The sequence below is a fragment of the Monopterus albus genome, unplaced genomic scaffold (assembly GCF_001952655.1).
Source record: "Monopterus albus unplaced genomic scaffold, M_albus_1.0 scaffold30.1, whole genome shotgun sequence".
Classification (NCBI taxonomy): domain Eukaryota; kingdom Metazoa; phylum Chordata; class Actinopteri; order Synbranchiformes; family Synbranchidae; genus Monopterus; species Monopterus albus.
This window is the reverse complement of record NW_018127910.1, coordinates 867,266-884,673: the sequence shown is the minus strand read 5'-3', so window position 1 is coordinate 884,673 and position 17,408 is coordinate 867,266. Positions and strand designations below refer to the sequence as shown.

The 17,408-nt window shown below is 41.6% G+C and overlaps 3 protein-coding genes across 3 annotated transcripts; all 3 read right to left on the bottom strand.

The window, feature by feature from the left end:
• Nucleotides 1–4,530: 4,530 nt before the first annotated feature.
• On the bottom strand, nucleotides 4,531–5,800 carry hoxd9a (homeobox D9a). Its single transcript, XM_020596493.1, has 2 exons — nucleotides 5,233–5,800; nucleotides 4,531–4,775 (listed from the first exon to the last, which is right to left on the bottom strand). Exons 1-2 carry the CDS (start codon nucleotides 5,798–5,800, stop codon nucleotides 4,531–4,533), a joined length of 813 nt encoding a protein of 270 aa, XP_020452149.1.
• Nucleotides 5,801–7,310: 1,510 nt separating this feature from the next.
• Nucleotides 7,311–10,072, bottom strand: hoxd10a (homeobox D10a). Its single transcript, XM_020596486.1, has 2 exons — nucleotides 8,751–10,072; nucleotides 7,311–8,014 (listed from the first exon to the last, which is right to left on the bottom strand). The coding sequence occupies exons 1-2, from the start codon at nucleotides 9,496–9,498 to the stop codon at nucleotides 7,740–7,742; spliced, it is 1,023 nt and encodes a 340-aa protein (XP_020452142.1). The 5' UTR covers nucleotides 9,499–10,072; the 3' UTR covers nucleotides 7,311–7,739.
• Nucleotides 10,073–13,276: 3,204 nt separating this feature from the next.
• On the bottom strand, nucleotides 13,277–14,691 carry hoxd11a (homeobox D11a). Its single transcript, XM_020596501.1, has 2 exons — nucleotides 14,103–14,691; nucleotides 13,277–13,512 (listed from the first exon to the last, which is right to left on the bottom strand). Exons 1-2 carry the CDS (start codon nucleotides 14,689–14,691, stop codon nucleotides 13,277–13,279), a joined length of 825 nt encoding a protein of 274 aa, XP_020452157.1.
• Between the last annotated feature and the right edge of the window lie 2,717 nt (nucleotides 14,692–17,408).

Below are 17,408 nucleotides of genomic sequence, written 5' to 3'. Positions count from 1 at the left end.
ATGCCCACAGCTGTAATACAGTTAGACACATATGTGTCTGCACTAATAAAGATGTGGTAAGCACCAGGCTCGCTCACCGGGCAGCGGGTAATCTAGCAAATCAGTTTAGGAATATAAAGCCAGACGAGCTTTCTTTCATACTGCTTATCTCAGTAAAACCAGACATCCAAGTAAATCGTCCACATTAGCTTTTGTATGCAGATGCTTTTGTCTCAAGGCCTTTGTGTTCAGACATCTCAAAAATTATTTTAAATGAAAAAAAAAAACATGTTATTTTGGAATTTGGCGTAATAATGGGACATTATGAACTTGGCTTCAAATGGTTCACGTCTCTTACCTTGTGCCCAGCTTGATTCTTTGGCAATCACCCCAAACAAACGCAGGCTGTTAGTCTGTATCTCGACAAAATGATGGTTGCAGTGATAATTTCAGTGCCGCGCGTGTGTGTGTGTGTACATGCATTCCACCTTTAACACCCACGTGAATTCGGAAACCCTAAGTTAATTAAATGTCCAGAAAGTAAAGAATGTTTACACCAAAACATGCGTGTAATTACTGCAAAAGAAACCAGTGATGATAGCATCAGCCATTCGTTCGTTTGAGGCCCCTGTTTGGCTACATGTATTTATTTGTGGAGCTTTTGTGGCCAATTAAAACGAAACAAACTACTTGAAACATCAAAACTCGCTCAAACGAAACATCGCGAGTCTTAAGTCTTAATTGTCTTATAGCCTAATTGTGTGTGTGTGTGTGTTGTATTTAAGTCAGTTTCTGTTGGACTTTACATTGTTTGTCTTTCAAAAGAAGATTTAAAGCATCGGCAAAATCGTGCAGGGTTTTCTCACAAAGCCAGAGAGGCGTCGTCTTGGGCTGTTTTTTTGGAACTGACCCTCAACAAAACCATAAAATCTGACCTGCTCCATATTCAAGTCTCGGCCACACTTCAACAGTTTACAGCTTAGTCCAGAAGCATTTTTGATTTGATACTGAAAAAAAGCAGTATTAACATATTTTAAATTTAATAATGCAGCAAGTTTAAAACATATAAATACAAAAAATGTTGTTGGCAGAATGGAACGAAATAAATATGTATATTAATACCTATAAATATTTTCCAAAGCCACATGGAGCTGTTTTTGTTGTAATTAACACACACACACACACACACACACACTCACACACTCAGGGTTTAGGAATACACAAGAAACCTATGTGCTCGTATTGAATTACCCTTCAGTGGCAGACATGCTACTTCACGGCAGCCTAGTATTTAACAATGTCTGTGATGCTCAGCTCATTTTCACAGCCATTATATTCATTTAAAGTCAATTTTATATAGCGCCAAATCTTAACAAAAATAATCTCAAGGCACTTATAACTTCAAGAGCTTATTACAGAGGAAAAATACCAACAAACTCTCCTCGGGCGAGCACTTGGCCACAGTGGCCTTTTATACGCAGCAAAAAATAAGGCTGCAAAAATTGCGTGGGTATGAAGCAAAAGAGTATTTACAGGTACAAGTAACTGCAGATAGTAACATGATGGACTGTAAGGAAAGAGGCCCGTGGTTACCTATAAGGGTCCAGTGAGGATGCCTACATGGAACCAGAGGGATGCTGCATGCCGAGCTGTTCATCTTCTTCGCTATCAGTGAAAACGTAATGGTGCAGTCATATGTTCAAACAAAGAAAACATAAAAGCTGAACATCGTCACTCTTGGTTCTGGTTTCCAGCCATGACAGTCACCTTGCAGTCCTAGTGGACATGTTTGTACAGGCCACTGTATTTACCACAGTGCATCAGTGTATCAGATCAAGACGCCATCCTGTACCTTATTGCTTCAGTATTTTGCGTCCACAACGAGTTGATCTCTGAGCGCTGCCTGTCGGCGTTTGGATATATTAAACAAGTGGAAGCCTCGTGACAATGATCACTTTTTATGGCAGTGACTAAAGTAATGTTCACTTTAACTCTGCAGGACAGGGAGCAGTATTCTCACTGAGGGAGGCGCCGCTTACTCGTCCTTTAAAAGACAAAAGCAAGGCGAAAGAAGGGCAGGCTTCACTGCGGCTATAGTATAGTATAGTTAGGCTATAGTAGCTACTGAAAATTACGAATCTGTTCTCATATCTACAAAAAAAAGCTATAGTAATTGCTTCAAATACGTGGGATTTGCTGTCCAGTGGTGGAGAGGCCTCACTGAGACCTTCAGCGTGTTTTTATTGTAATCTTTCATTCATTTATTTGGATTAATTTGAATGATTCCACGTGCTATGCAAATGTTTGTGTTAAATATAACGCGTTTTAATAGAGTAGGTTAGGCAATTCATTTAGGGAAGAGAGAGAAAACATCTCCTCTAAGGCCCAGAATAGCTCCACCTCTGTGCATCATCATCATCACTCTCCGCATTGTTGGTGTCAGAGAGAAGGTTAGATTTAAGCTTTGCTGAGCCTGAACAAAACACCTAAAGGTTGCACATGTCGCTGTTATGTCCGATAAGGACCACTAGTGAGCTGGCATGAAATATTAGTCAGTCATCAATATTTTCATTGCATCATGTTCACTGCATGGACAACAAAATATGGCTGCTGCGATATTCAAAACACTAAATCAGGGTTTTTTTTTTAAAGGTTCAGAGGAGGATAGAGGCTTTCAAGGGACAGTTTAGAAAAATCATTTCGGAAAGTAAACTACTGTTGTTGTCTTGCTTCTGTAACAGGCTGCTGTTTGTACACACATGTGGCCTAATGCTAAAATTAAGTGTGTGAAAATTAGGACGTGATTTCTACTCTGCAAAGGGCGATTTGAAATCAGACAATGAGACTCTCGGGTTTGTCACCCACAAAGCAGCAGCTTTCAATCGGTGTCGGCGCAAACTGCAGCAGCATCACGCCTGGCGCCCAATGTCTCCAACATTTTTAGAAGAACACCGTCACATTTTATAAAGACTATTGAGAATATACACTGTATTTCTTCTTTAATCACTTCTTTATACAAACCAGTGAATCCATGAACGGGGGAGTCTATGGTAAAACCGGTGTGTTGTCTCTATGTCCCAGCTGTTTATACACTGCTCCAACTGAAACTCAAAGAACAACAACGCCCTCTAGCGGCCGCTGCACATCTCCAGTGAAGCCTGCTGCTCCAGTTACAGGGCCAACAAAGAATATTCACCTCTGCAATTTGAGGGTTTTGCTCTTTGAGTTGCCTGGCGCTGTTATAAATATTATTACTCGTAATAAATTGTAATTTATTTGCAAAAATAAAAATAAAAAACAATCAAAAATACCAAACTATCCAGGCTAAATGTTGTTTCCCCCAGAGTCGCCTTGGATGAGGTACAACTGGGACAAATTAAAAAGAAACAAAGTCATCAGAAAATAATAAAATGACATCGGGCCCCAGTCAAAGTTCAGTTTTCTTTTTCCCATCAGTGGGAAGTGCAGCTGATGAATAAACGTGACCATTAAGGTTGCGGGTGATTTCCTCTAAAACAATTCCTCCAGCAGACACCCCGTGGAAAAGTGTCTACCTTCTGTGTGTCAGCAGCAGACGCAAACCCAAGAAAAGGGGGTTTCAAAGGAGAGTGCAATTACTGGCCAGGCCCATAAACTCATTTAGGCCAGACGTCTAGCCATTTCTATAGCTTTATTTCTTCCTGCTTTAAAGTAATTATTCGCAGGCTACAAGTTGGACAATAACTTGGAAATCCGCTGCAACACCTCTCCCAATCGTAAACGCTTTATTACTTGAACCCCTGCGTTTCAAATCCACAGTTTTAAAAATAAAAAAAGTGAAAACGGATGCATGGTGTGGTCTCACCTAGGACTGGAGAACGACTTTATTCTTTTAAATATATCTGAATTGATTTCGTTGGCTGCAAATAAGGAAACCCAACAGTTTAACGCGCACTCTTCTGGGATGTATTATTTGTCTGGAGTCTAGAGCAAACACGACCTGAGGGAATCAGCTTTGATTTAAAATAGACAAAATCAAATAACCCGACAATATGCAGAAAAAGAAAAAAAGTTAAGTCACATATTTATTGATGTTTAAGACTGAACGGAGAATTTGCTTTCCCCAAATACAGAACCAAGTCAATCACAACAAGCCAAAGTCCGCACGGCCTGTACTGATGCAGCATCTCCGTGCGTGTTCTACACAGACAGCAGTTACTTATCGTCGTTTAGTTGTAAAAATGTTTTATTTACACGTCCAAATTCCTAACAGCTATAAAGGCAATACACATAGGCACGTTTTCCACTGTGGCGGGTGCTTAACACGCCCGGGAAAGTGCACGAAACCCCCAGTTTGTCACCGTGTAACAGTGAAAAACTGAACATTTCAGGTGTCTGAAGCACCGTGTGTGCACCTAGACAAATTCCTACACATGTGGTGCACATTTGGCGACACGTTAAGACGCGGACATCCAATAATATGTTTATAAAGTAAAACAAAAGAAGAGTGGCTACCGAGGCTCCTAAATAAATGCCATCATTGTTCAGGTGGTTTCAGCAGCAGCAGTCAACTCATAGCTGCTCTTTGCTGCTCTTCTCTCTGTTCATCTTCTTCATTTTCATCCTCCTGTTCTGGAACCAGATCTTCACTTGTCTCTCGGTTAAACTGAGTATGCGGGCGACTTCGTAGCGTCGGTCTCTGGTCAAATACATGTTGTAGAGGAACTCCTTCTCCAGCTCTAGAGTCTGATATTTTGTGTACGGACATCGCTTCTTTCTCGTAGAGCGTGCGTGAATCCAGTTTGCTGCAGGGTTGTCTGAAAAACAGAGGGGAGAGAGACATGTGATGAGGTTGTTGAAATTTAACTAATGACTAGGTGGTTTCCAATATGGGGTTGGAGGAGTTGTAATCTCACCGGTGCGGTTGCAGACACTCAAAATGAGCAATAGCCTATTTGGACGGACTGGGAGACAATGCGTAAAGATGTCCTGGTTTTACTGATAGGCTAGATACCACCAGAGGAAATCAAATCAGGCCTAACTATCCTTCAGGTAAAAAGCTTATTAAAATGAGGTGATGTGTATCTATTTTGGGTTTCCTGTGACACCACAATGTTTAGGGTCTCCTGTAACAACCAGTGTAGGGCGGGTTTTCTCCCTTCCCGAGCCGCGGTATGAGACACTTTTATAGGTTAGTAAAACCTCCAGGTTTACACACCCAGCTCTTACAGTTCTTAGGGCTGTAAATCAGGACCGGCTATTTCGTTTACTTACTTGGGTCAAGTTGTTGTTGTTGTTTCTCCTCTTTGGGCTCGTTGTGGCTCGAAAGCTCACTTGCACTCTGCACTTTGGTCGCTTTTTCTGGACACTCCGATGCTCCACACGCGAATTCACCGGCGAGCGGCCGAGCTTCTGCTTCCAACGTGTCGCACTCTGTAGCTTTCAGTGGCAGCACCTCTGGCTTTGTCCCGTACGGCCGAATACCGGAGTGAAGTCCGGCAAAAGAAACGTGGTTGGAGATGGGGTCCATCCACGAGCGGACGCCGACATATCTGCTGTCCGAGGCGGGCAGATGGGACTGGTGGTGGTGCACATATGGATGATAAATCCCTTGTGGGTGAACCGGAGACCAAGAAGAGGAGAAAACGGCGGACTTTGGCGCAAAATTGCAAGAGGAGAATTCAGCGTTGTCCACAGCACCTGACGGCCTCGGGGTCACCGTGTGTGGAGCCTGAATAAAGCGAGCACCGTACACATCCTCCGGCTCCTGCCCCATTATAGCGTCCACATAGCAGTTACTGAGAGTGCCACTGGAAGACATTTTTGATCTCTTCCTACTCATATAATAAGGGTTGCACTGTTACGGGAAGCTTCTCTCTATGAACAATCATACTATTTTTGCTGGCCTGCATCTACAGGGATTGGTTACATGGATCACGTGGTCATATTTACCAATACAGCGAGTAAATCAATCCTGCCCTTGCTCTCTCTTTCTTTTGGTCAGGTTTAATTTAGCTTTTCATTTCACATATAATAAAAAATCCCCATCAGATGTGACTGGAGGAAGAAAACAAGTGCTCACATGAATGCAAATGTTTTTCCCCCCCTCTCCATTTCTCATGAGCGTGTGGCTGCAGGACGTTGCACCCATACAAAGAAAGGAGTTTCCTCCACACACAGTTCACCAAGACGTAGCCCCTGCGTCTTAATGTTTGAGAAAACTCTCCCAGTCTCGCTCCGATACCCCTAGTGCTAGTAAAATGGTTTACAGACTTGAGTAATCCTCGTAAAATAGATGTAATAACATGTGGTAAAATAACAGAAGCCATTTCCGTTCACAGTGCGGTGGATCCATTGTTAAAACTCGGCGAGGAAACATATTTTCTGGGTTGGTTAATTTGTAAAGTTAAGCAGGAAATGACAGTTGTGGAACTATTATATTTATTCAAAGGAAAGCAATAATGCCTTTATGTATCAATGAATATTTTATGAGGTGCGTGTGATGTGCCGTCAGTTAAAAAAAGTACTTGGAGACGCAAAGTCGATTTGTGTATTGTTGGATGAATTTAAAAGTAAAAAAAATGCATGTAATGAAGAAGAATTTCTTGACCTTCAGTACAGAAAAAGAACCATTTCAAGGGAAATGGCTCAGATTTAGGTCACATTTATAGCGGATCAGCCTTCACATGTCACTGTTTCACACATAATGATCAAATATGACGTGAAAAGAAACGCATCGTGGCCACTGATCTCGGAATGAAGGAAACACCGATTCTTGCTTGTGAAATGGTGCTGGAACATAACCCCCCCTCCCCCCTGACAATTCTTATGGACTATTACTTTGGTTACAAACAGGACTGAAAATAAAAACAGCACCATGTTTATTTGATTACGCGAGCCACGCTTCAGTCTCTCTGCAGATGGTTTGGAATGAGCGATAAAAGAAATGGCGGAGCAGGTTTGTTGTCTTATTTAAGCAAGTTTATTGTATTTTTTGCACTTATTTTAAAATAGAGATTTTCCATTTTGTCCCCATGAAGCTGGGATATAGCTTTAAAATCGGCTGGTGGCCTGCAAACAAACAAAATCTAAAAAAGCTTAAGCTTATAAATTCATCTTGAGGTGAAATTAGAGATTGCTCTAAATAAGAACTTCTGTTCTTACAGTTACAATAAAGTGCAGTAGGTCCGTTTAAATGTCTTTTTCCTCACCATAACCTTTGCAAAATAGTGCCCCTGCCAATACAATAACATGGCAGCCTTCGACATTGGTGTAGCAATTTCCAATAAAGAAGACAACATGGCATAAGAAATACAAAACAAGATTATCTGACAATCTATTTATTGCAAGGTACATGCCACAAACATGCAATAAAGTCACAGATTAACATTGTTTTCCGCCACTTTAAAAGGCCCATAGAAACATTTCACTATTGAGCAAATGGCTTGCACTTACTGTAAAACAAATGTTGCACTATACGACAATAAATGTGCTTTCATGACAGAAATAGAGTAACTCTTTCCACACAGCTCGCCACTGCGATACAATACAACACCCATGTCTGTTGGATCAACCTCCTCCTCCTCCAATAATTTAAGACTAAAAAGTGCTACCCTGTGATAAAAGAAACACACGACGCCGCACGAAGTACTAAAATGGCATGTATATATTTATATAGTCACAGTTTCTTTGAAATTGAAGATAAACGTCCAATGCCACTAAAGCATCAAACAGAACACAGGGGGGGAAGAAAGGAGAGAGAAGCGGTGACGCACGCAGGCTCACGTAAAGGTGAGGTTTGAGGTCAGTTCGCGGATGCGGTTTTCCCTGTTCATTTTCTTCAGTTTCATCCTGCGGTTTTGAAACCAGATCTTGACCTGCCTGTCGGTCAGGTTGACGCTCCGGCTGATCTCTAGGCGGCGCTCTCGGGTCAGATACATGTTGAACAGAAACTCTTTCTCCAACTCCAAGGTCTGGTGCTTTGTGTAGGGGCATCTCTTCTTCCTGCCACTTTTTGCTGTTAACCAGTTGCTCGTCGGCGTGTCACTCTTGCAGTCTGTGAGGATTCAAATATAGAGACATTCGATATTTTAGATTTTTTTTGCTGCAGCCTGAACCATATCTCACCTGCTGCTTTGGATGTCACCTCTGGGAAATAAACACAGTATAAATGCTTCCCCCAGAATAAATAATATGCAGGGGATGTTTCTAGTCACGTCCATGCCACCACTAATAAAACAAAAATTAAATGAAACCCCAACTGAACAACCTGAATCCTGAATGCATCCTTACAGCTAGAAACTGTATTACAACCTAATAGTTTTATTAAATCTTAAAAACCCATTACCCTGTAACCTTTGATTAACTTGTTAAAATGCAGCTTTAAATTCATTTGTCATGTTGTAAAGCACTAGTTATTTTTTCCACTATTATAATGAAGTTACAATTGCACCCATTTTTGAAGACCACTGACAGTGAACTGCGAATTTAAATCAGAAACAGATCACAGAATTGTTAAGTTCAGTTATTTTTTGTTTAAACCACGCAGCATATTAGAATATAAAGCAGCAGACTGTGAAAATACATTTTTAGACATTTGAATTTAAACATCTGGGGAAAGCTCTGCACGTTGCATGCTTAAAGCCCTCTGCTGCCTATTACTGCAACCTGAGAAAGACTCTCATTAAACATTACGACTTTAGGGTTGTTTGTGTTTTATACTTGGTTTTATGATGCTGGAGCCTTCACAGCACAACGCCACAAAATAAAAGCTTTGACTGTAGCCGACCCACCTTTCCCTTCCTTCTGCTGCAGCTCAGGACTGGACACAGACGCTTCCATGGGGCAGGTTTTTTCCTCCGAGCTGCACTTAGGGTCCGGACTTTCTACCGGGAGAGCTGTCCTTGAGGTCTCGGAGTTTTGCTGGACGTCCTCACCTTTCTTTCCCACCTCTGCAAAATTAGAGGACGACGAGGAGGACGGTGGTTTCGGGGTGACCCGGCTGAGCTGCATTAGTGTTGGGTTCGGACTCGGCGGCTCATGGCAGTAGTTTTCCTGATGCTTCCCATTCGCATAAGTTTGGCTCAGTCGGAAATAACCCGGAACCGGTATCTCTGGACCGTCGACTGAACAGGGGTCGGGTATAACGTTAGAATATGCGGTGATTTCTGTCGAGCTGACTTTTTGTACTCTCTTATCGGTGTACATGCAGCAGTTACTCTCTTCCTTTATGCTCTGTGAAAATGAACAGTTTGACATCTGACTGGGCGGCTCTATTCTGCAGGATCTGTTCGGATCAGTCCAGTTATCTATTTGAGGTATGTACGAGTGGACATTCATGCCCATATTTTGGTGGTTGACCTCCCCTCTTTTGCCAAAAGACGGCAGGAGTCCACAGGTTTGCATTCCGTAAGTTCCCATTTCTGTGCCAGACGGCATGTACATGTTGCTGCTGGAGTAAAAGCTGTCCGTCCTACAAGCACCAATTAAAGAGTCCACTAAAAATGTGTTTGCCGCAGGAGAGCTGCTAGGAAAGGACATTTTTGGGGGTTAAGCTCCTTAGAGGAGAGAGATGTCCTTTGTAAGCTGACATATCTAAGAAAAACAAGTCAGGATGCCTCCCGACCACATGACAAGCCCACCAATGAGATTTGAAAATGGCCTTGAGACGCAGCCTCCTCTCTCTGCACACACTCGTACTGCAGATGCAGACGTGGTCAACAGCGACACCTACAACACGGACTTGAAACTGGCAGCCTTGTGTAGACACAGAGGGTATCGCGGGACTTCACGGAGGCTGTGCGTTAAAACCGAAGAAGTTACAATTCATAGACTATTTGAATTACACTAACAAACACGATCCCTTCATTTGGATCTCACCTGGTCAGCAACCGAAGGTCCGTGGAGTGTTTGCTAATGTGTAAAATGCCCAAATGGTTTAGGTCTACTTGTGTGTGGGACTGTAGATGTGTGTGTGTGTGTGTGGGTGGGTGGGTGTGCGTAAAATGCTGCCATGGCGCATAGGCGGTAACTGCAGACTATTTCAAAGTATGTAACCAGCTCTGAACCTAATCTTTTGATATTATTCATATCAACTATTGACATGGCGCCAGGACCAGCAGTGGCATTAACTGTATTTACATCTTTCTACAGTCTGGAATACGTGATCTTACAGTTAAAATGTCAAACAAAAGAATAAAGATGACATTGTGTAAATAGAGTTCCCTCTTTTCATTAATTTGGTGATTGAAGGTTCTTTATTTTTGGATAGGATTTTGAGGTTGAAGTTTTATAATTTAATAGCATCAAATCATTGTAAGGACAACGGCCTTTTACATTTTCTACCAAATGTCTACGGTGAAATTAAATATTGAATTCAAAATGTGAGTCCAACGTTCACAAACTTAAACGAATCGGTTTGGAAAAGCTGTCGTGAATGAAATAAAGTCCTCTGAACCCAGATAGAAAATGGCCCTTTATTATTTGCACAGTTAATTAAGCACAGTATTCTTGTTTGCATTTTTGTCACAAGTGTTTTCGACATTCAGATGCAAAGTTCAAAATAATAACCTGTTGAAGGAGACTTTGTAGACAGTCTGCGGGTTATTTCTCTCAAGGCTCAGTTGTTTTTGTCTGCATCGAAGGCAAATGTGTGCAAGATAAAGTGTGTGCATGCCAAACCGAAGATTTTAAAAAAATAAAATAAAAACCAAAACAACTGGTGCCTGACAATATCCACCACCAAACCTCCACCTGAAGCCCAGTGGCCCCAGTGATTCCATAGTTCCTTAGAAAGAAAACGCGCAGTGAATGCATCTAAAAATTCAGTTAATTCCGTCTTTGGTATTAATACAACAAGTTTAAAACAATCATACAAAGTGTTTAAGAGAACGTGTAAATACTGTGTTGCCTGTTTTTGAGGCTCTTATGTACAGTTGATTGTAAATAAACGTGTAAAATGTATATAATCAAAACATCACATAGGACTCACTAACAATAAAATACACGTCAATTTAATGTCCTAATTGTGATTATGGGATAGCTGTAGAAAATACATTCCTCTTGTTATTTTAATAGAAGAAAAAAAAACCAGTGAAGTGAGAAATGTGACCTGTGGACATCATATCTGCTAAACATGATCATGTTTCTAATAACGTTCAACAGCATATACAGGGCGACATGCTCAAAACAAAACTCTTAAACATGGAAGTATATGCTTCATGTATATATTCATAAGAATAAACTGCTGATATTTCGCCGAATATAACACAGTAATAATAATAATAATACAAGGGGTACCAGGAGGTGCACTAATATGTAAAGTATAAAGACAGAAGGTGGGGTTAATCAAAAAATAAACAAAAACAAAATAACAACAGTGATACTAATTCTGTATTTTTCCGGAGTAATTCATATTTTAAAGCAAATACAGACCCAGATTAAGGATAATTGAACAACATTTATGCGAAATGAAATGAAGCTGTAAGAAACCAACAAGGCCGTTGTTGTCCATAATCCACCATGACATCAGTGGCTGCAGAGACAGATGTGGCCTGCACGGCTGTGCGGCCTTCAGGTGAAGACCTAACTCTGTACATTCAAGACTCGGAGCAGAGTCATACCTCTTTTGTTTACCATGTCCGTTCAAAACACTTGAACCTGACTTGTAAATGAAACTGCTGTCTGGAAGACACCGCCCCAGTAAGTGCACCAGTTAAACTGGGAACCGAGGGAGAAAATAACGTGTAATAATGTTTTAGATCTTTACGTTCTCAGCACTGCAGAGAAACGGCGTAACAACACGCGAGTTGGGACATTTCTAAAATAGAATAAGGAAAAAAAACCAAGAGAATTCTGGATAATGGAAGCACTTGGTTTTAAATGAAAACCCTAGTCAAACCCTGGGATGAACGGATTATTCCTCCACTGACTGGTTTTTATATAGGGTGGATGTTAAATGTGGCTCAACCCTGCAATTCAACTGCAAAGCAGCAAGTCTGCCCTCATGTGGATACACCGAGAATCAGCGTGAAATACCCCACACACTGCTGGTCGTGTAATGCATCCGCAGGACGTGATGACAAGCCAATTAAACGCTTAATGAAAGCTTAGTTTTCTAATAGCCTTTGGGAAATAACTGTGGCTGTGATACATCACAAGTGAAATAAACGTTCATCCCACTCCATTCTTTCATCATAACGCTCGCTGAACCAGGAGATGTAATTGTTAAAGCACAGACCTGAAGTGAAAAGAATCCACTGACATCACACCAATGATCAACCAAGCGACTATTCGTGTGCATCTAGTCTGTCCCTTTATTTACAAAAGTAACAAGATGATTTAGTCTAGTGAGGTAAAGTCAGGTTATTTCACATCAGCCTGGGCCACATCAGTCTTAACAGTTCACCTGTTTTCAAGGAAAATGTGCTTTTGATTCTCTAACATTCAGAAAGCGCTCGTTTGCAGCAAATTCAGAGGCGTCAAAAACATATTTCGGATACCTGCTAGAAAAGCAGATAAACTTGAAAATAAATCTATCCTTATTGGAATATCGTCCGTTATTGCCTAGTTAACAATGCTAACACTTCGCCCCAAGAATTCAAAAGGAGCTAAATATGAGCGTCATGCGCCGAAACCTCTTATATTCTGTGAATATTTGTAGCCTGGCGCTTGGCTACAGTACATTGGAACAGGAATATGAATTGATGCTCTTGTGTTTCTGGGGGTTGGGACACCAAAGGTCCAATAGCCCCTTATTTAGACATTTACAGCTTCTTTTAGTATAGTGTCTAGACGGTTCAAGGTTTAGTAAACAGTCCAGTGTTTGAAAGCAGAGGAAACAGCGAGGAACCCACAGGCCTGCAAGCGCCAAATCCTCCAGTGGAGAAGCTTTAGAAAATATCCCCCATTACATTTTTGTAAGACTTGGTTGAGATCGTGTAACAGGTTTCGTGACTTAGGATACTACATTTGATTTCACACCACACACAACGTACATTACATGCGTCTTTATAAATGCACATTACACAAGGAAGAAGCTTACATACTCTCTATAAATAATTTCAAAGCGCTTTGCCTAAATAGTTGTTGCAAATAACGTGAAAATATGAGCATGAATAAATATGCAGGGGTTAGTTAATTGTCGAGATATGACAGGTTAGTTTTGTCAGATTTGCGTAAATTAAAATATTTAAAGAGGATGAATGGGAGCTCAATAAAGCAGAGAGGATCTGTCTTTGAAACATGTGGGAGGAGAGGCTATTTTACTTGTGTGTGTGTGTATGTGTGTGTGTGTGTGTGTGTGCTACTATGTCAGGTATCAGAATAAAGGATTCCCAGTGAAATACTGTAGGCGGTCGCGGTTTAGCTTTTTCTCTTTCATTCTTCTATTTTGAAACCAGATCTTCACTTGCCGATCTGACAGGTTTAGCATCCTGGACAGCTGAAGCCGCTTCTCTTTGTTAATGTACACGTTGAAGAAAAACTCTCGTTCAAGTTCTCGGATCTGGAATTTGGAGTAAGGACACCTCTTCTTCCTGGACTTGGTGGATGAACCTGCACAGGAAGGAGAAAGAAAAACATGGAAGGTGGTTGAATTGAAGGAAATTTGAAGGTTGGGTCAGATTTTTAATTCAAATATAATTAACAGGGTGACAGATATATTTATTTCTTTTTCTTTTATTTTGCATAAAGACCTCTCTGTCTCACACACACACACACACACACACACACACGGAGAGAGAACAGAAGATTTGCATTCTACTGCACTGATTTTGTTATGTTGGTGTTTGGACATAGACAATCGTATTATAGCTTTTTTAAAACTGCAATCATCCCAGAACAACATAAGACGATTGAATACACGATTTCTAATTTTCCCCAGTCTCCTATCAACACATACCTACCCCAGCAACACAGTACAGTTACAAGACACCAGGCAACATTTAAACTATGGTTACTTGACTGTTTCCCATTGTAAATACCTTTACAGCCGTAAAGTAATTCTTACTGGGACGTAAAAGCTTTTGCATGCTTATAAAGCAAGCGCATAACCCTGGACGGCCACTGTGGTAGGCACAGTGCAGTCCAGACACTATTGTTTAAATTGCAAACCTTATATGCAAGACAAAGAGGAAATTACTTACTCTGTTGGTTGTTCTTGTCGCCGCAGTTGGAGGATGAGTCCTCGTCGACGCTCCCGCCCGGGTCAGCTTTGTGCTCCTCTAGCCTGGTGAAAGCCTGATTGTTATTCGCAGCATCTCCGGGGACAGCAGAGTCTGTCTTTTGTTTGGTGAGCTCCGCGTTAGGGGTGTCTAAAAACTGATCGAAGCCCTGGGGAAGAACCCCGTTTCGGCCGACACCGGTGAAGAAATTGCACGGCGAGCTCGTCCCTCCATGGCGCCCGTATAAGGACTCATTTTTGAATATCACATCCGCCCTGCTGCTGGAGGACTGGATCAAGTCCCGATGCATTATCTCGTCCGCTGAGTAGTACGACGCGTAATTGCCTCTGTAGTGCCATTTGCTGTGATGGTCTAGTCCATAATCCCTGAAAGCGACGTCTCGAACAGGTTGGACTTGGCCTATGTTTGGAGAATAGGGGAAATTAACCTGACACGAAGTCGTCTGCGGTAAAAAGGAGGAGACTGATGTAAAATCGGGCGTAGAAACGTAATAAGTGCAGCTCGGTAAATACATATTTGACGCACAGCTGCGATCATCGTATTCCGTCATATCTCCTCTTCCCCTTTTCCTCTTCGTAACAGAGGAGAGGAATTGGCAGCTTGGCTGTGTTAAACTTTGCCCATCTATAGCTTCACAGGCGTCTGGAAAAAACCCCGCCAGGGAGAAAAAAATCGGAAAACTAGGTAGACCTGCAATACATCTTGATCGATTCTTGGGGTAATTGTGCCATGTGATCCAGCTAAGGAATTACCATACATCAATATCAGTCATTAAAAACAGTCCAGAGAAACTCATGTGAGCGCATGCAAGAGACTTCATTGGCTCCCAGCTGCAGGGTAAACTCCTCTCCAGCCTTCTTGCCCTAAGGCTCAGGGGAGGGGAAAAAAGAAAAAGGAAACAGGCTATGTGGACCACAGCTGGAATATGTAATCTGAAGTTTTACAGGAGCAGCGTCTCCACGGTGCAATGATGTGTAATGACAGTACCTGCTCATTCTTCAATGAATTTGTTGGAGGAGGAATGTTTGTGTGTAGCGCAAGTTAGGTTGGAAACACTGAAGTTGACCTCGGTGCATGACAAGGTTGAGGAGAATGGCACCAAGGCCACCGCGTCTGGGCTGTTGCTGCACGGTTAAATCAAAAGCCTGCAACATTACGTGAATCACAAACGGCTCATTAAATCTGTTTGTGTGCAAATAAAGTTTAGGGTTCATTGGTGCAATCACTGTGCAACATGATGGGTGGATAGTTAAATGGATGCAAACAAACGCTAGCAGGAAAAAAACCTGATGCACTGGCCCACAGCGTGGTCCGCAGAAGAAATAAGACTCCACAATTAATATGCATAATAAATTCTATTGCAAACTAGCTCATGGGTCTAAATCGGTTTGTATTAAAATGTAGAAACATGACTTGCTGTTTTGTTTTGTTTTTTTCCATGTTCCACCTTCAGTACAGGAGAATGCGTTTGAAAACGGCCAAATAAAAAGCCCACGCTCTGCTATTGTAAATGCAGAAAAGTTGGTTTGAATGCCACAAAAACATCAGTTACATCAGCTGCCAGCATGAATCACGGAGCACATTCAGCATTGCCAAGTCCAAAACAACCAGCTCTGAAAGGTCTGCGGTCTAGGTGATGTCCACTGAACATTCACCAACAAACCACTGCAGTCAAATCATTTTAGTAGAAGAAGGCAGCCATGCCTGCACAACCCTTCGGCCTCCTTCTCTTCTCCTGGGGCAAAACGGAGTTTCAACACTGCTGAACGGAAAACCTCATATCTACAAGGCTCGGCCAATATTTTGTTTTCCTATGTGAGTACAACTTTTATGATTTTTAATCATTGCCAAGTACAGAGTATATTAACTGAACAGAACAAAATTATTAAGCAAACTGTAGGACAACAGAAATGTGTAGGGCTTATGTTGTTCTCAGAGAACTATAGTAGATTGTTCCCAGCTTTAGGCTTGAAGGTCACACACAATGTGGACGTATCTTAAAGGCGACTGGGTTTATTGTTATTGGGGGTAAAATCAACTCTGTGGTCGGGTTCTCTGCCTTCAGCCCTGTAAAACTCTTCGAAACCCCTCGGGGCACTTTACAAAAAGTAAGAGTGAAGACTGCAATATTCTAAACACATCCACCGACGCACAAGAGCGCAAAACCATCTTTGTCAATAACTATCCACAGCACTGGAGAGAAAAGTTTAAAACAAAAGTCCTGATTTTATGGGACTGAATTATTTTCTTAACTTCTCAAATAGGCAAAGTTAAAGCGACCTGTTGCTTTGTGTGGTGGTTTGTTGTAGGCTGTGGAACTTGCTGCCTTTATTTCTCTTAATTGTAAACAACAATGACAACGATAATAATAGGTTAGCACTTCTGCACTAACATATTGTAGCACAGTTAACAAAACGTTGCATTCCATGATTCCAAGTTACAATTTCACTTTAACATTCGAAATGATTTTGCAAGAGTTTTTGTGTCTAATCTCAACTTTAATACTAGAAGGTTACAAAATGAGAAGCTGCTTCACATGGTGACAAAAGGTGACTGTTACGGAAACTACTTTCTTTACCCTGACAAAAAGCAACTTTGTGCTTAATGTGGAAAGAAGAAACACACAGCCTACTAACTTGACCTTAACTTTGTTTTGGCACCCCCACCATCTTAAACAGCGTGAGCTATTTGGCGCTGTCTGGCAGAGTTTGGCAGTAAAGCAATAAAGCAACAAACACCGAGGGGGAAAGTTGCGCAACAGACGCACACAAAAGTGTAGTTGTTCAAAATAGTAAGAGCAATAAAAATGAATAGAAAGTGAAATATGCTACGTAGAAACTATACAAAAAATACAGACAAACAAGCTGGAAAACAATCAGCCTGCAGCATATATAAGTGTAGACTGTGCAAAATAACAAACTACAGTAAGACTGCACCAGTTAGAAGAACACAAATAACCCCAACAGCTCTACAGAATCAAAAGCCCCAGAGCACTGAGACCTGTAAGAGTCTGGATGAACCACCTTATTAAGTATGAATGTCAGAAACGTCCATGGATCCTCAGTGTGACTGCAGTGTTACAGAAGCATGATACCTGCAGTGACTATAACACGATGATTATGCAATGGGAGGGACTATTAATAGATCCGTGTGTTCAGCCTGTTGGTGGTTAGAAATGACTGGACAGTTGCAGCTTGAAGTGGCTGCTCTTAGCACCAGACTGACCACTCGTGATCTGTCGCCTTAAACTCTTGCCAGTTATCAACC

Excerpts from the sequence above, each read along its gene's own strand:
- hoxd9a (XM_020596493.1), bottom strand. The coding sequence starts at position 5,800 with ATGAGTAGGAAGAGATCAAAAATGTCTTCCAGTGGCACTCTCAGTAAC. Across the intron at positions 4,776-5,232 it reads ACAACAACAACTTGACCCAA|ACAACCCTGCAGCAAACTGG; the intron begins GTAAGTAAACGA and ends TCTGTTTTTCAG.
- hoxd10a (XM_020596486.1), bottom strand. The coding sequence starts at position 9,498 with ATGTCCTTTCCTAGCAGCTCTCCTGCGGCAAACACATTTTTAGTGGAC. Across the intron at positions 8,015-8,750 it reads GCAGCAGAAGGAAGGGAAAG|ACTGCAAGAGTGACACGCCG; the intron begins GTGGGTCGGCTA and ends GAATCCTCACAG.
- hoxd11a (XM_020596501.1), bottom strand. The coding sequence starts at position 14,691 with ATGACGGAATACGATGATCGCAGCTGTGCGTCAAATATGTATTTACCG. Across the intron at positions 13,513-14,102 it reads CGACAAGAACAACCAACAGA|GTTCATCCACCAAGTCCAGG; the intron begins GTAAGTAATTTC and ends CTTCCTGTGCAG.